The sequence below is a fragment of the Nelusetta ayraudi genome, unplaced genomic scaffold, assembly GCF_046127955.1.
Source record: "Nelusetta ayraudi isolate G7.1 ecotype Tasmania unplaced genomic scaffold, CSIRO-AGI_Nayr_v1 ptg000071l, whole genome shotgun sequence".
Taxonomy (NCBI): domain Eukaryota; kingdom Metazoa; phylum Chordata; class Actinopteri; order Tetraodontiformes; family Monacanthidae; genus Nelusetta; species Nelusetta ayraudi.
In genome coordinates this window covers 1185250-1202908 of record NW_027466121.1, presented here as the reverse complement: position 1 = coordinate 1202908, position 17659 = coordinate 1185250, and the positions used below count along the sequence as shown (strand labels likewise).

General features: G+C 44.0%; 1 protein-coding gene across 1 annotated transcript; it reads right to left on the bottom strand.

The window, feature by feature from the left end:
• Nucleotides 1-3205: 3205 nt before the first annotated feature.
• Nucleotides 3206-17637, bottom strand: tango6 (transport and golgi organization 6 homolog (Drosophila)). Its single transcript, XM_076042667.1, has 17 exons — nucleotides 16921-17637; nucleotides 16674-16796; nucleotides 16249-16408; nucleotides 15890-15996; nucleotides 15639-15801; nucleotides 15303-15370; nucleotides 14826-14938; nucleotides 13528-13710; nucleotides 13300-13426; nucleotides 12607-12795; nucleotides 11885-12028; nucleotides 11177-11707; nucleotides 10219-10276; nucleotides 9958-10116; nucleotides 6010-6161; nucleotides 5690-5803; nucleotides 3206-3583 (listed from the first exon to the last, which is right to left on the bottom strand). Exons 1-17 carry the CDS (start codon nucleotides 17620-17622, stop codon nucleotides 3407-3409), a joined length of 3270 nt encoding a protein of 1089 aa, XP_075898782.1. The 5' UTR covers nucleotides 17623-17637; the 3' UTR covers nucleotides 3206-3406.
• Nucleotides 17638-17659: the final 22 nt, after the last annotated feature.

Sequence of the window (17659 nt, the reverse complement as noted above, 5' to 3'; positions counted from 1 at the left end):
CGAGCCCAGCCTCCCTGCCGCCTGCTCCTCCTCCTCCTTCTCCTCCTTCTTATCTCCCAGGACTGTCCCAGGGCATGAGCACCCCCCACCACTCCTCCCCACCACCACCCCCAACACCCCAGCTGTGATCAGAGGTGCTCAGCCCGCAGCCGATGCTGACGCATGTGCCTCTCAAGCGCAGATTGCCGGTCGGGGGACGGCGGCCGCTTTGCCCTTGATGCTCCTCTTCTCCATCTCGGCTCCAGACGTTCACCATTCAGCAGTGGGGTGAAGACACTTGGTCAAAGTGGGAACCCAAGTGTCCGTCTCCGGGTCCGATTTTTCTCCCTTCCTTCCCCCCCGCCCGCCACCCTCCCACAGTGACTCACCCTTTCTCCCTTTCTCTCCCCTGTGCTGCAGCATCAAAGCTTCTTAATGAAGCCCGTTTCCCTTTCCCCCCCCCCTCCTCTGTCACAGTGTCGCGCACTGGCCGCCGTTGGAACCAGCACAGCTGAGCGTCTCTCCTCCACACCTCCTCGATCTCTGTGCCTCCCCTCCCCTTTTTCCTGGACACCTCTGTAAGCGCCCCCACTCTCTCTCTCCCTCTCTCTCTCTCCCTCCCTCTCTCACTCACTCTGCCTCTCTCTCTGCAATGCAGCCAGCAAGCCTCTAACAAGCTTTCGGACTGTGCCGCCACAGCCCCCTCTTTTCACCTCGCTCAAAGCACTCTTTATGGGGCTTATTTATCTACTCTCCCTCCTCCTGACTTGGAGGCTGAGTGTGCTGACGTCCTGCAGGTTTCATGCTCAGGCTTGTGCAGGCAGCATGAGATTAACTGTAGAGGATCGATATAACAGCGCCAGAGCCGCTCAGAGGGAATTGAATTCGAGTGATTTTTCAAGTTCTTGCAAAGAACGCTTGAGAAGTGCACCAGTCACAGCTCAATGTTCTCCCCCTCTTCGTTATGCCTTTCCTTGCTTCCATAAACAGGCTCAGATGTAGTAATTACAGCAACTGACTTCAGTCCCTCACCTTTCTTTGCTAGCTAAGAGTAAGAAATGCAGTTGTTTTAAAACTCTTAGGATGGAATTCGGGGAAAAACAATCTTACAATCCATCATTTTCAAGCTACAATTAAACTTTTACAGAAACAATAAATCTTAACACGGCACCAATACTGAGTAAGTAAGCAGAATAGTTGATCTAGAAACCTCCCAATTTCCTAATGACCCTCATGTGCAGTGTGGAAGAACATGAATCCAGTGTACATCAGCTCACTGAGGATCCATCCATCCATCCATCCATCCATCCATCCATACACATTATATAATTAATGCAGACAATGATTGGATTAAAGGTGCATCTCAAACCAATCGAAAAATGTATTTTGGCACACATGAACAGGAAAAGAAAATAACTACAGGTACAGAAAATGGTCAAGGTCGTTACTCAGCGCAGGGTAACTGGTAACGTTAAATTGTCTGTAGGCTTGGATGTGCTAGTACACTCGTTAAGCTGAATGCAGGCAGTGATAGAGAATGATCCTATGGAGGCAAGACAGAGGCAAAACATTGGGACTGGCTTTGGCTACAGGTCTGGCTGCTAGCGGAGGCATGTTAGTTCTTGATAATAAGACTGAAGGAAAAACAAAAATATCTTGGGTAAATATGTGTGTTGGATGAGGAGTTGCAGTGGCCTCACTTTGTGTTGCTCCTATATATGGGCAAAAGGTTTGTGTGAAAGTAACCGTTCTTTGGGCGACTGTAGCTCAGGAAGTAGAGGTTGTCCAATGACCAAACGGTTGGCGGTTCAAACCCCCCTCCATCCCAGTCTCAGGCATCGAGTCTTTGGGCAAGACACTTTACCCACATTTCCTTGTACGAATGTTGGGCAGTGGCCGGCGGCGCCGTTTGGTGCAGATTGGTAGCCACAGCTCCCGTCGGTCTGCCCCAGGGCAGCTGTGGCTACATACTGTATGTGGCTTACCATCACTTGTGTGAATGTGGTGTGAATGAATAATGGGTTCAATGGAAAGCACTTTGAGTTTTTGTTGTATATTTGCATGATTGTTTACAAATCGACAACCTTCAAGAGGTTAGCGGTTGTTCACATTTTAAAAATCCCTACTTGCACATATAATTGTAGTTCCTGCATTTAAATATATAGATATAAAGTCTTAAAAATATACAAGATTTCAATAATGTTATTTGGCTAAATATGTACATTTAATGTGAACATCAACACAACTTGATTCGTGGTTTTCAGCTCAGTTTGTAACTACCTGCAGCTGCATCTTCCATGAATGGAACCTCATCCACAATGGCAGATTTCCTGCTAACCTTTCAGAAATCTCTTCTCGTTGTTACATTTTAGTGTTGCGTGAAGCAGAATTAACAGCCATCTGTGATAAAATTGTTGCAATGGTTTTTATGTGCAAGTTGGACCTCAAAAGGTACTATTTTCTTATTTTTCTGATCCAAGAATTTTTCTGCAGGAATTTTCAGGCAGCTTCTGCTGGAAGTATAACATGCCAAGTTAACAGGCTGGATTTCATGTCTACATTTTGGTGGCTTTGCACATCTTGAGCCCCTGAATCTTGTCAGGAGCGGATGTCTTTCCACAGCAGAAAATATCCAAGCATTGTTACCAACCGTGTGTCTCCAAATGTTTGTCTGCAGAGGGGGAGATGGGGAGGGTCAAACAAAGTGGGACCCCACTGTTCAAACAAAAGAGAGAATGTCTTTTCTTGGCTTTCAGTCTCAAGTCTGAATCACGCGTTTCTGGACCCAGTGGACTTTGTTTGCAGATAGTAGTCCAGCTTTTGACCATCCTCCATTTCAGAATGGCGGTGAAATATTTCAAGAAAGAGCAATTTCTCTAAAAAGCTACGGGATCAACTTACTTTTATTTGATTTGACATCATTTGACAGAAATTGTCTAGAAAACTGAATTCCGCAAAGCAGGGAAGATGTAACTGATTGCACATAACAGTTAGACATCGTGAAACAAGTGAATGAACTAAATTGTATAAGATACGCATGGAGGAAAAGAAAATCAAGTCCCCCAATAATTAGTAATGCTAAGAAAGCATATTAATCAAGCCCTTAGCAACCTGTGCTACTTATCTGTAGCATGTCTGTGCTCCCTCAGGTATGTAGTGCAATGTGGCCAACTCCTACAAGTGGACCCTCTTCATGTAAATAAAAACTCCGACTAGAAAGCAGAAATGAAAACACAACAGTTTTTATTTGATTATTTTAGTTTTGATTGTTTGAAATTTGAAAGATGTCATCATTTTACATCACAATTCTTTATTTGAAAAAGTAGAACGTGATTTTTGGCTTGTTTGTACACGACAGAAAACACATTGCGGCAACAGAACAGGGCTGTTCCATGACCTCCACGATTCTGCTGCGAGGGAAGCTCAGCTACGGCAACACGACAATCTTCTTCTCCAGCTTCTGCTCAGGGAAGATGAACCTTCTCATGACGTCATCGAGCTCTTCCAAAGCCAGCTGGGCATGGAGCACAGTGACGTCATCCGGATCCGAGCGAACCACCCACTTCAGAGCTCGGTAGAGGTCCAACAAAACCTCACCGAGGACCTGGGGAAGAAAGGCACAATGGTTTGACATTAACAGACACGTGGACTTCTTGTTTCCTTTCAGCCATTACACTAATTAAGGCTCTATTCCATTCAGGTGTCACACAGACCAGGTGCTGCTCACACTGACACAGTTACAGACTTAAGACAATCATATTTTTTCCTTCAAAGAGGAGTTAAACTTTTAGCAACTCTAAGACGTGGTCACACAATTAAACCTTTTTAAATTAAACCTTTAAATCTTGCACATCTTTCTTTCTAACCTCAAATGAATAAGTTGCCCTTAAAAAAACAAACAGAAGAAGACACATTATACTCCCTATAGTAAGACATAATACAGTATGTGGAATAACTATTGTAGAATAAAACAAAAAAAGGTGAAAGATTCAAACTTTGACCCCTACCAAGACCAGTTATGCTGTTTTAAAAAAAGACAATTGAACAAACAACACCTCTAAGACAGCCTAAGACCAGTTTAATCTTAAAAGGTTTCAATTGAATTTTAACATTTCTGGCAGCAACACTTGATCTAATGTTCGTAAGCTCCAGATATCTGAAATAAACATTGGAGAAACAATGAGCAAAAAAAGAAAAGAAATCTGTGATTCAAAATGTAATCCTTGCATGTTTTCTAAAACATTCAACAACTCAATCTTATTATTTTTTGCAATATGAACACCAAATTAACCACGACTGATCACTGATAGGTGATGACAAACTGATTGCGTGGCCTCTAAGCGTGGCCCATGAACAAGTACGGGGGATCTTTCAAGCATGTCTACAGTTTTCTCCTCCACAGTCAAATGACCACACCTGGTCCAGACTGTGCGCTGCAGTCCGTCCCTCTGTCCCTCTGTCCCTCTCATTTGGGTTATTGGCTGTGTACACCTGGTGCTGCCCGCGCTCCAGCTGTTTAACTAATGACAGGACCTGGTCTGGGACCAGCAGCTGGACAGCTCAGCAGCCGTCCTGACGGTGACTCGGGAACCGCATGACATCCAAGCCAATAACCAGCAGCTGACATGCAGGTCACCCCACTGAGCCACCAAAGAAGCCGCAAACCCGCTTCTCATTGCCAGTACTGTCCCTTTATCCTGAGTTATTCTTCCCGAGGTGCAATTATAACCACCTTGGACAAGTGATGAAACCACATCTGGACTTGAACTGTTCCTGTAGAGTAGAACAATGACACCTTTCTTTCTACAGCTCAACCAGGACAAAACAGAGGTTTTAGCTGTTGGTCCTGAAGGCAAGAGAGAGAAACTTTTACCAAAACTTCACAATTTTAAACCGGCACAATCTGTTAAGAACCTGGGTGTCATTTTTGACTCTGGGCTTAGTTTTAATCTGCATATTAAAACCATCACAAAGACGGGTTTTTATCATCTTAAGAACATAGCCAGAGTCTGCCCGTCTCACTCCCAGCAAGACACAGAGGTGCCGATGCAGGCGTTTATCTCTTGCCGGTTAGATTATTGTAATGCGCTGCTCTCTGGTCTACCCAAAAAGACTATCTCCAACCTGCAGGTACTCCAGAACTCAGCCGCTGGTGTGCTGACTAGGACCAGAGGGCGGGATCACATTACGCCAGTTTTAAAGTCGCCGCATTGGCTCCCAGTGCGATTCAGGATCGATTTTAAGGTGCTTTTATTAGTTTTTACGCGTCTTAACGGTCTTATTTATCCAATCTGTGACCTGTTTCGTCTTATGGTTCCTCAGGGCCCTGCCTGTTTCTGTGGTGGGGGTGGTGATGACTGTTTGGGAGGAGGGGGTGGGTTTTAATTGACTGCAGCACTTTAGTTAAATGCTGTTTTTAATATTTATTTTTATTTTACTTTGAACTCTTGTCAAGCACCTCGTGTTGCAATTTATGTATGAAAGGTGCTAAACAAACACAATTTGATTTGATTTGATCCTGATTTGCAGACGTGCTGACCACTCTCACTCTCCACTTCTAGGTCCATCTCTATTACTACTTGTATCTGGGTTTTTGTTTTTTTTTTTTAATTCCCTTTTCACATCAAGCCAAATTTTACACACTGGACCTTTAAAGTCCTCATAGACAACGTAAACGCAACGTGCGACAGCGTGTAAACTGCGTGCTCACCTGGGTGGTTCTGTTGCTGAGGCCTCTGAGCAGCAGGGTGATCACATGCACAGCAGCTCTTCTGACTTCTGGCTCCTTCTCAGTCTTGATCAGGGCAGTAAGGCAGGAACTGAGCTGTGCGCGTCATCACAAACACAGTCCATTAGTTTAAAGGTTTGAGAACATATTTCCATATAGTTTGGTGGCACACTAGTCAGTCAGGAAAAGGAAAAAAAAAAAAGAAAAGATTTGTATCGTAGTAAAGTCTTGTCACTGTGCATTTACTCATGACTGCCCAGGAATGAAATACTTCCTCCTCCTCATCCTCCTCTTCCTCTTACCTCTTGAGCCAGTGGCCCTAAGGCGTAGTTCATTCTCTGACAGAGCTCTCCCATGTTGGAAAGACTGCTGGCCCGCACACTTTGGTCAGCGTCCTTGGTTCCTTGGAGGAAAACCCCCACCAGAGGACGACCAAGGTGTGGCGCTAGATCCCCTGGAAAAGGCAGAGTGAAACTCCAATTGAGATTTAGTTCACATGGGCTGTCACGGAACTCCAGATTAACCCTGTAAAAAAAAAAAAAAAAAAAAAAATTTTCAACCCTAAACTTTTCAACCCTTGCACATCCGACCTTTTAAAGACAGGTCGGATGTGCTCAGACTCCACCGGAAGAAAGACAGACGCTCAGAGCTGTTGCGTGTTGGTACGGTTCTCATCACATCCACAGCGGTTGCCTTGACGATTTTGAATTAAAGACGAGGATGCCAAGAAAAGTCTCAGTCTCCTGTTCTGTCCACACATAAATACCGTGTCGCTATGTTGTCACGGCGATAACTGGTCACGAGACGGCATACGCAGTCGTGGAAAGGTGAAAAAAAAGTCTTTCCGTTGCACTTTTGCAATATATTTCTCCGATGATGATAATAATAATTATCATTACAATAATACTTCCTAATGAGAGCGTAAAAAACACGTTAGCAATAATTGGGGCTTTGCGCATGGATTGTGTATTAACACTTTATAAATCTATCATTATAAAGCATGATTACACAATCAATAAACAACTAATAAACATGTTTACAAATAAAGTAGTGAAAACATTCACTGCTAAACTGCTTAAAGTGTATTTTTATATGTTTTATACGTGTTACCAAAATTATCTAAGCAACAAACCTCAGACCAATTGTCACCCTGGCAGAGGTGTTTATACGCTTACACTTGCACACTTTCTTGCATTTATAAGTTTAGAATTCCAAGCTAGACCTCAGTGTGGCTATTGTTGTGCCTGGGGTGTTGTCCACGGGACCGTCTTTTGTCTGTCTGCACTGTTGGCTTTGAAGTGCACGAAGACGTTGTCTGTCTTTTTTTTTTTTTAAGTTGGGGGGGGTGAAGAGGAGTGGGGGGGAGGGAGGGGGCTAATAAATGTTTTAAGACACACTGCAAGCCCACTGGGGGAAACCGGCATTGAATAAAAGAGGCATTTTCAAAGTAAGCGCACAAGAATTCCCCAGGCGTGTCTGAATGTGTGTACAGTCATCCATACGCTCATCATCCATTTCTATATATATATATATATATATATATATGATAAAATATGTGTAAAAATGAAATTAAATTCCCTTTTAATTGGCAGCTCAATGCCAAGCCAACATGTCCAGGGTGTAAAACTGGCTTTGTCCCAAACAGCTGGGATAGGCAACAGCACCCCTATGACTGAATGAAAAGGAAAGGATGGACGTTATCAGTGTGTTTAGGCTGCCATTCCTGTAGCCTTGGGCTCTGTTGATGGGAGTCACACATCTGCGCCATAAGCAGCGCCACGCTGCAGACAGTCAAGGTCTAAATGAAATGGACTGAAATGAAAACTTGGGTCAATTAAGTCTCCAATTTTCCATGGCGCAGGAACAAAGGTAAAGAAAGAGGTGTGTGAAAACAGTTCATTTAGAAATCAAGACCAAAGACACGACCTGCATCCAAGACCGAACTCAGCTTGACCGCAGATCCCATAGTGTTTCAACACAGCAAAGTGCTCGGGGCCCAAAAAGACACAGGTTCTACCTTTAGAATCGACATGCCGACCAGACTAATGCTGTTGTTCACACTCCGCCTCACAAGCTGTGTGTCTGGTGACGCTGTTAAAAAGCGAGACACGAGGAAGGGAGCCAGCGGCTGACCACAAGCGCCTCTGCCAAAGGCAGGGAGCGCAGCCAGAGGGCCCCCATGGAAAGAACACAAGCAGACTACTGGCTGCCACATTACTGCTGCATGCACCGACGCACACTTGGAAAAAAACAGAGCAGTACATTCAAATAAAAGAGTCTCTCTAGGACTTCCACACTAATCCCAGACAATTGGCAATTCAACCTCAGAGAGAATCTACTGCACTGTCCTCCGATCGGAATAAAAACAACAGTCAAGCCGACTTGATAAACGCGTGGCTACAAATGTGACGAGTCTCTCCTTCGACTTCACAAACTTGCCTTAACTAACTTCAGTTTGGATCCTGTTACAGCCTCCAGTCTCCAGGCAGGGGTTAAGCCGTCTTAGGCTCCGCCCGAATGACGGTGGCAAACGCTGTATAGATTCAGCCTCTGGGCTGCCTTTTGATCTCTGAAGGGGAGTCTGTTGCTACACTGCCAACCCCAAAATATGTTGGTTTTATTTATTTATTTTTTCCTGCTCGTATGCACAAGAACATCTTTGAAATAGAAATAACCCACAAATGTTCAGCCCAGGCCCTTTTGCCTCTGAATTTGATGACTTTAGCATTTTTGTCATGCTTTCGTACCAGTGCTCTTAAAAAGCGTAATTTTAACTAGAGTAATTAATGATTTTATGTCATAAAGGGATAATCTACTGTGTTATGGTGGATGCAAGTTTGCATAATTACTATCTTGCCAAAAAAAAAAAGAAAAAAAAAAAAGAAGAAGACAAAACACCCAAAACACCTGGGAAAACTCACTCACACATCCTGCATGTTCCCAAACGTGCTGAATTCCGGGCTACCAATTCTATTCAAGCTGCATTTAGAAGCATTTTGCCCACCTGTGCACATGAGGAGTTCTTCCGCCTCTGCAAGAGCAACAGAGCAGTAGCTGGGAACAGCCTAAAGGAGAGCCAAACATTCATTTATTCAACATTTACTCAACTCGGCTGTCCAATCACGAGAACCCTCTTATTTACAGACATGGCAGCTGAGTAAAAGAAAAATCCTGGCTGCTCGGAGGGGTCAAGACAAACACAGACAATTGCTGCGTGTCTATCCAGGAGGCTACATAGGATTTATCCAATCCCTCAGCAGGTGTCCCATGGAGATGCAACAATAGAAATCTGGCAGATAAAACGACATCCAGGCTTTTGGGATACAGAGGGTTTCTCTTCAACAAAGACACGCCCTATGAATTTAATATCTTTTCTTTCATTCTCATGACTATTGACTTTGCAGTTTCTCACTCAAGGCATCAAAACTACTTATGAACACACATGGAAGTATGTAGGAAACAGTAAAAGTGTAAAATAACGAACTAAGACCACCTTTCATAAAAAAACATATTCAGAGTTATTTAACGTGTGTTTCTTTGCTGCATAATTACACATATCTTGCTCATATAATTGATAGTCTTTTGTATCGATCTGCAGTGTAGAAAGTTGAAAAGATAAAAATAAATTGCATGGAATGGTGTCCAAACTTTTGACTGGTGGTGTATAGGTGGGTTGAATAATTGATTGATAACATATAAATAAATTATTAGGCTACCATCTTTCAGTAGAAGAAACTGATCTCTGGAAGTTTCCTTTGTCTGATTCGGTCTATTATAAAATAAACTGAATATCAGGCTATATTTGCCCTTCATTAGTTGATCCAAAAATGATCTGATTTGTGACTCATGAGCAGGAGCCACTTTGGAAATATAATTGTTTCATTCTGACATAGATGCATATATACAGTATATGTATACTGCATGCACATACGAATATGAAATTCTACCATCAGGAGGCGCAAATAAGCGTATGGATTTTTTTTGTAGTTGCACTTTTTCCTCAAGTGATGCCAATAAATACACACAGCAATCCCCAGGTGATAGCTTGGTGCGTCCATCTGCTGTTTGGTGCCAAGCGGGAATAGCACAGCGGGAGGTGGATCACGGCGGGTATGTTTGAGTTTGTCGCACGTAAACATATGCATATACATATAGGCTATACTTAGATTATTTCATCCTACAAAGAATTGGCAGATGCACTTGACAAAAAAAAAAAAAAAAAAAAAAAAAAAATCGCAGATGATACCCACCCATAGCTCGACTGGCTCTCATTAAGACCTCCCCCACTTTGAGGCGGGTTTCTATGGAGCGCTCTTTGTTGGATGTAGGAAGGGAGGGACCACGTTGGAAGTCTTGCAGCAGCCTCTCCAGGATCCTCTCAGGGTAGGAGTCAGCCAACACTGCCAGGCCTTTAAAAAAAAACAAAAAAAACATACAACCTCAAAATCGGCAAACTTTTTCAGCGAGACAAGTGAACGTCAAAATAGGCCAGACGCTGCGTTTATTTATACCTTGAATGGCTGAGAGGTAGATGAAGGAGTCGTCTTGCTCCAGATTTTCCAAGAAAAGCTGTAGGAGACAAATTGTCAGCAGAGTTTAAGTCATTAAATTAGAGGGAAAAATAACCTTCCTTTCTTGTAAGGCACAAAAAAAAATACCAAAGACACATCAGAGGAACCGAAGGGGATCAATAAAGTTACATTGCAGGGCCACAATGCATCAAAGGGAATAATGAATTAAACAATAAGCTCAGATTCTGTATGATGTTCTTCGGGAGATGGCTTTGAGAGAATCAGGGCGTCTCAGATATAAAAATGATAGAAAACTACGCTGCACTGGGAAAACTATTTAAAGTGCATTTGTTTTATATTAAAAGGCCTTTTTGCAGTGACAGGCAGGCTGATGGAGTTCATCTGGGAATGTCAAGTCAGAGGCTTTTGACCATAGAGGATAAGAAAAAAAAGCGGCACGCCCCTTCCCTGGAGTGCATCTCTTAATCCTCAGGTCTGAATTCCATAAATCTAATCTCCTACATCATATATGTTTGTTTAGAGTCCCAGGAAATTACAATAGTGCAGTTTAAAAAAAAGAAAGACAAAACAGGTAACCATAACAGAAAGCCTGAAGCAGCAGAGCAACATTGAGTTTGGATGAGTAGACCATTCCGAATAGTGACTTGTTCAGGATGGATGAAAAAATATTCCAATATTTCGAATTTTTTCATTTAGAAGATAAAGGATGAATACGTACTTTAGATGCACCAGTACACCTGGATGAGTAATGACGTTTTTTATGCCTAAAAACTCACTAAACATCGTATGAAATAAATTTTTAAACACTAATGTCATTTCTTTTGGAACAAAAAAGTAATGCCACCACCAACCACTGATAAGTGATACGCAATCATTTGTTACTGGTAAATCCTAAATGTATCAGAAAAGCATTAAAGTGTGTAAACAAGCGGCCCACCATGAAGATTTTCTCCTGAGCCTCTACAGCATCTGGATGTCTTGCTTGAATCAACCTGGTCAGGCTTCTCAGGGCCACCGCTTTGGTCGGGACATCAGGGTCACATGCCTCCAGCAGCAAATCAGCAACAGCCCTGGTCGGGGTCGGGGGCAGGCAGCCGCCGCTGCTGCTGCTGCGGCTGCTGCTGCTGCTGCTGCTGCTGGAGCTCCTGCTTCCATCTTTTGCACGCATTTCTGAAGCAGCAGAGGCGTTAACGGACGTCGACTGCGTGGTCGGGTTCGGACCGTTCCGTGGACTTGGCGGGGACGGCAACCGGGAGTCGGCGGGTGAATCGTCTCCTTTGGTTCGAATCTCTTGCGCGCTTGTATGAGCGGCGGCAGCGAAGCCGTCTGGACGGTACGCCCCGTGCGTAGCGATGACGGCGCCCACGCTGGACGCCAGCTCCCGGATGACCTCCTCCGAGTGCTGCTGGGACAGCGTCTCCAGCGAAGGGAGCAGCTTGAACATGCCGGAATAGTCCGACGCACCAATCTGGAGGAACACACAAGAGTGCATGTGTTTGACTGCTTTTAGACTGACTGCTTTTAGACTGACGCAACTTGTTTTTGATCAATGGGTTTAAATGATCAAACTTGATACATTTAATTTCATTTCGTAGCAATATTCGATGCCATGCGACACAATGGCGAGTGTCCTATTTGTCAGTACCTGAGGTCCAGACAGCAGCGAAGCCAAAAGGCCAATCCCCATGCTTAGCGTCTGACTCTCCACTGGGTTTCCAAGACTTGGACCAGTGGCCTGATTCAAACCTATGCAGGCCCTTTGGAACAGGGACAGCAGGAAGTCGACGATCTGGAGAGAGAGAGCGAGAGAGAGAAAACACACTTGCGTCACCGACAAAAGGGGATACGAGGCCATTGCATTTTTTTTTTTTTTTTTCAAATGCGTAACTGAAACACAAGGTGGAAAATTTTAACGGCCAAAGTATGAGTAGTAACTGAACTCATCATTATTCAGTTAAACTGGGCCGAGTGTGTCAGATTTGGTCTATATTAGCAGCCAGACGTCACCCTTCTGGGAACTGTTTAGAGAAGCTATTTCTGCAGCAGCAGATGCAGCATGATTTAACACATGCAGGGCTGCTTCCAATTCAAGAGCTTCTACGGGGAAGAATGGTTTCAAGAATGAACTTACCAATAAAAGACACACAATCACATTGGTTGCGTCGCACAAGTGAATAATGAGAAGTACATGCAATGCAGATGTCGCGGTGGAACATTTTTCTGGTTGTATTCTGGGCGACATTTCTATTCTTCTATTCTTTCATATTCTATTCTATTCTATTCTATTCTTTCTTTGAGGAGGCGACGACAACTCATTTTGAGACGCGGCAAACGTCTTCAAACGTCTTTGCAGAACTAAAGCCTCACCTGTGTGATTTTCCTCAGCAGCGCTGAATGATGCAGAGTCTCCACCATCGCAGCCAAAACTTGAAGCACAGCCAGTTGCTGTTGCCGCTTTGCGGTTCGAGCCTGCAGCTGCTGCTCCACTTCCAGCAGTGACATAGTTGACAAATTTAACTGCTCCTCATCTTCAGCCGCTGTCCATCTGGTCAGCTCCTGGAAGAGCCGACGGAGGTACGATCAAACATCAACCAGGTTTATAACTCCACGACAGGTAAATTCAGAACGACTACGAACTGACCACAAAAGTTCACCGTCAATACCAGGCAGGTGCAAACTACGGCCCGGGGACCGTATGCGGCCCGTTAGGCTTTTTAATCCGGCCTGCTGAAGTTGAAGAAATAATATTCATATTAAGTCATAAAATAGCTGTATTTTAACAATTTTTCAATGTTTTAGGAGTTATTTCAATAAAGAGCTAACTACCATGTGGCTTCAAAGACACATAATTATTCCAACGCTTTTGTTCATTTTCAATTGACATTAAAGCACATGTTTTCTACTTATCCCATGATATATTTTGTTCTCCTATGAGGTGGGTCACCAAAACACTCCATCCATCTGCTCCTGCTCCGGCCCCCGCTGTCACATTTTAGAACCCATTGTGGCCCCACCAGTCTAAAAGTTTGCCCACCGCTGGGTTGGACCCTGCGTCTGTACCTGCAACAGGTCCAAGAAAAAAGCCCCAGGCACATCGGAGTCTTTAAGTTGAGCCAGCAGCTGCATCAGACACTCCAGCCTCCACTGCTCGCCCGACAGCTTCTCGTACAGGGCGTCATCCTCGTCACTGGCGGAGTAGCACGCACAAATGTCAGGCAGAGTAAGAGTTTGTGCCAGCACGACAAGGAGTTGAAGAGAGAGAGAAATATTCCAGGTCGGGTCAGTCACCTGCAGCTTTCTTTAGAGGAAAGCCGGACGCCGCCGTCGCTGCCCGGGCTGAAGTGAAAGCCGGCCGCCGCTGCCGGTCCGCTTTCGTGTCCCTGCAGACCTGAGAGTTGCCTCACGACAGTCAGGGCTTCAGGTGTTTCAGCGTGGCTCAGGTACCACAGCAAAATATCCTGACAGGGGCCCCTGGAAGCATTAATTATGGAAACGTACATTATCTCATGATCTTGACGTATAATTTAAGATGTGATTTTTAAGACCACAGAGTCTGTTTCTTTTGACAAAGAGGCGCATTAAAGCTTTGAAATGACCATTTTATGCCTAGTCTATTTAAATTGCTGCTACCCTGAGTATTAATTGCCACCCCTTATCACTCTCTATCATTCTGATTTCAAATAAACTCTTATTTTTGACCATGAGTTACCATAAGTCGTAAACACAGTTTATATAATACATTTAGTGGTACTACAAAATTAGACCACCATGTACTCTAGAGACGAAATGCACTCCTGTCCAACTTCGTGCCAGTGTGCGCTGTTCATTCTTGAGTAGAGAACATACTGCAAGTTGAGAGCTTTGTCGCCATCTAGGGGTTAGAAAAAAAGCATTTCTTTCACTTTGAGTCGGGCAGCGGTTAATGCAAGCTCGTGAGGGATAAGCGATCCCAATATATTTCAATGTGTTGGACACTTTGCATTTTCCAATAGCCCATCCCACCCTGATCTGAGCACAACCCACCAAACCAGTAAACAGCGTTCAACCAAAATTCAATTTTGGAAGTTTTACAGTGCTAGTTTCTATTCTAGTAAACAGTGTGTTGGCATGAGTGCTAAATCTCTATTTAGTTTAGAGTGGAAGAATTGAGTTGGTAGGCATTATGATTCATTTACATCAAATGGTTAGGTTAGGTTACTTAGTCTGTGTGGTTCACGCAGTTGTGTGCAGACAATTGACCTTAGTAATATCATCCTGTCCAATAGCAAAGTTAAGAATAGTGATTATTGTAAATCACTTCATTATTAGATGTATATAAAGTTAAATATAAATTGAATATGAAATGTTATTACCCTTATTTCTACATTTTAGGTTTTTGTAGCTTGCCAATGAGAAGTCAAGGCTGTATCATTCTGGCCATCCATTTCAGGGTGAAATACACCACACACAAGGGTTTGGCCTTGTGTGTGTCTTCTAAGGTAAAGCACAGGTATACATGAATATTTGTGTCACCTATATTCAGAAACGTTGGTCATACAATCAGAGTGCATGAAATCAGATCTACAAGAGATTTTTTTTTTTTTTACCGCAAGTGGGAGACGTTCTGCTTGGTGAAACAGAAGAGTGTAAAGACAACAGGAAGAACTCCCCCAAGGGCTTTAAGAAGAGAAGGTGAGGGGCTGTTTTCAGCCACCCAGACCTGGGGGAAGAAACACAAGAGCGAAAGACCAAAATATAATTGGTACAGTAAATACAGTAATTACATACAACTGGACTTTCTTACATTTTCAGTCTCTGAGATTCAATTCAGTCTAATTGAAAAAATAGTAGAGTGTGTGGGTTCTTTTTGAAGACAGTAATATCAATGTTAAATTGTGTTGTGCTGCATGATGATTTGAAGGGACGGCTGAATGGACTCGGAAAGAGTGTCAAATGTGGATGCATTGAATTTTTAGATCATCATTGTGCATTCAAGACTTCTCTGGATGTGATTTAGCTCTTTACAAATATACCTGATTGATTCCATAAGTACGCACAAATGTTTGAAAAATACTTGTTTTCACCTTTTGTATGTCCTCCACGCAGCGTGTTATCTCCCATTCCTCCACTGAAGTTTGGGAATCGTCCTTCTCTGAAAAAGCAACAGTTTGTTTGCATGAACTGACTTGACAGTCACCGAATCGGCCAATAAAAACATCTCATTAAATACAGAGTTGAAAGAGTTTAATATTTTCAGTTTAAAGCTGATGTGAGTCACAAAGCACAGTTTACATAATGGTACAAATGGAGAAAAACTAAATATTTGGGAATTGCGGGGGTGGTTCCCAAGGAATCTAATCTCTTCTGTTATGACCCAGAACTCTTGTCACTCATGTGGTTAAAATGTGAATCCAACTAACTGGAGGCAGCTGTGCAGCAGTCCAGAGGTGCAAGCAGAGGAGCCAATAGGTTTTGCTGGCCAACGCTGGGCTTCGTCTCCAACATGAAGTGCACCGCCCTGGTGGCCACACGCTGGAACTGTCGGGCTGTCAGTTTGTCTTTAAAGTGAAGGAGGTCAAGAATCTGGAAGAGAGTTAAAAATAATAAATAAAATAGAATAACGCTGGGTGCATGTGTATGTGTAGAGCTGCTGTGTTGTTGAGCAGCACACCTGAGGACAGACTTGTGTGTAGTAGCCACTGGCTGAAGCAGACTGTTGAGGGCAAGTCACCAGGATTCTAGCCAAACTGTCACATTTCCTCCAGTCAGACTCGTCCCCTAGAAGAAGTAAATGGCAGCATACAGGTGTTAAGTTAAACACAAATGTACAGTATAATGTATTATATATATATATATATATATATATATATATATATATATATATATATATATATATATATATATATATATATATATATATATACATATAAATGTATAATAATGGGTAAATCTAACATTTCAAGAAGATATTCAAGACCGTTTTACGTTTTACGTTGTCGCTTATTCAAATCCTCTTCCTCTTTTACTCACCTGCGCCTCCCTCAAGAATGGCTTTGACTATAGACTGGACACCCCCGGGCTGCATCAGTCGCTCAGACAGCAGCTGACCACAGAGGCGCCTCAGCCAGGATGGAGCTGGCACCAGAGCCGACCTGTTGCTGGGACCTCCAGGCTTCCCACCTGCACCAGACTGAACGGAGGAAACCTTCAGAGTCTAACAACAGTCCCTTCAGATGCGTGATGTGAGGATATTTATGAGGATTTACGAGGATGTGAGGATATTTAGAATAGCATATGTAAAAAGAATCCAACAAAAAGTGTCTTGTCTGCCGATGCAAAAATGATCAGAGCACTGGTGATGTAACATGTACATTACTTACCCAGATGACACAGTCCAAAACACATATGAATTAATAGCATGGAACAAGAATGAAAAAAGTTGGTTACTTGCTCACCTGCTTGGAACCACCTTGAAGAATGAGCAGCTCCTTAATGACGACTGGCTGGTAAACCTTTCCAATGAGCCTCTTCAGGGCCTCCTGACATGTCTGTCTTTCCTCTGCACTGAGCTCTTGCGTCTAAAATATTGGAAACACCCACATTGCAGACATTTTCATGGTCCCATGCCTTGGTCCGCCAAAAGAAAAGGCAAACGAGGCAAAAAAAAGTTTGTCAAGACCGAAGAGTGTTTCCGCAAGTTACCTGATCCTCCATGCTGCCTTTCTTCATCCCCTGCGGCTGGTAGCCGAGCTGGCACAGTGCTGCCATGATATCGCACAGATGTCTTGTGAACACCAACGTGGCAACAGATGACAGCTCTGCGAACTGCAGCAGCACCTGCGTTGTGGTGAAAAGGCGGCGTGCCGCTACAGAGTCTGCCCGCTGGCTCACCAGCTTCTCCACCACTGTGCCAAACGCTGACCTCCGAGCCAATGGCACACCGACTCCAGGCGCCAGGTAGGGACACAGGCCGAGAGAAATCACAAACTGGAGGGCACCTCCGAGCGTCCTCTCCTGGCTGACACTGAGGACGTCGGGAGATAAAGGGACTGCCGCCTCTGGGGTGCATCTCTTGGCTGCCGACGGCGGAGGAGCTCGATGGAAAAGTTCAAGTTCGGCGGACAAGTGGCGTGCCAATATGAGGAGCAGCAGGAGGCCCTCCTGGACAAAGGCCCACGTCGTATCTTCTGTACTGCTGGAGAACCAACTGGCCTCCGCTACTACCTCCTCCCTCAGCTTCCGAACCACTTCATAGCTCTTCTCCGTCTGCAGCAGCCCCAAGAGAGCTGCTCGGTTTTCTCGCAGCGCCGCCAAGAGAGCCTCGTGCTGTGAGGGCAGAGCACCGCGCGCCTGTGGCTCTGCAGACAAAACACACAAAGAAGAAGATGTCATGACAAGAAGCATCTTAATAAGCCACTTCTTACTTCTACCACACAAACTA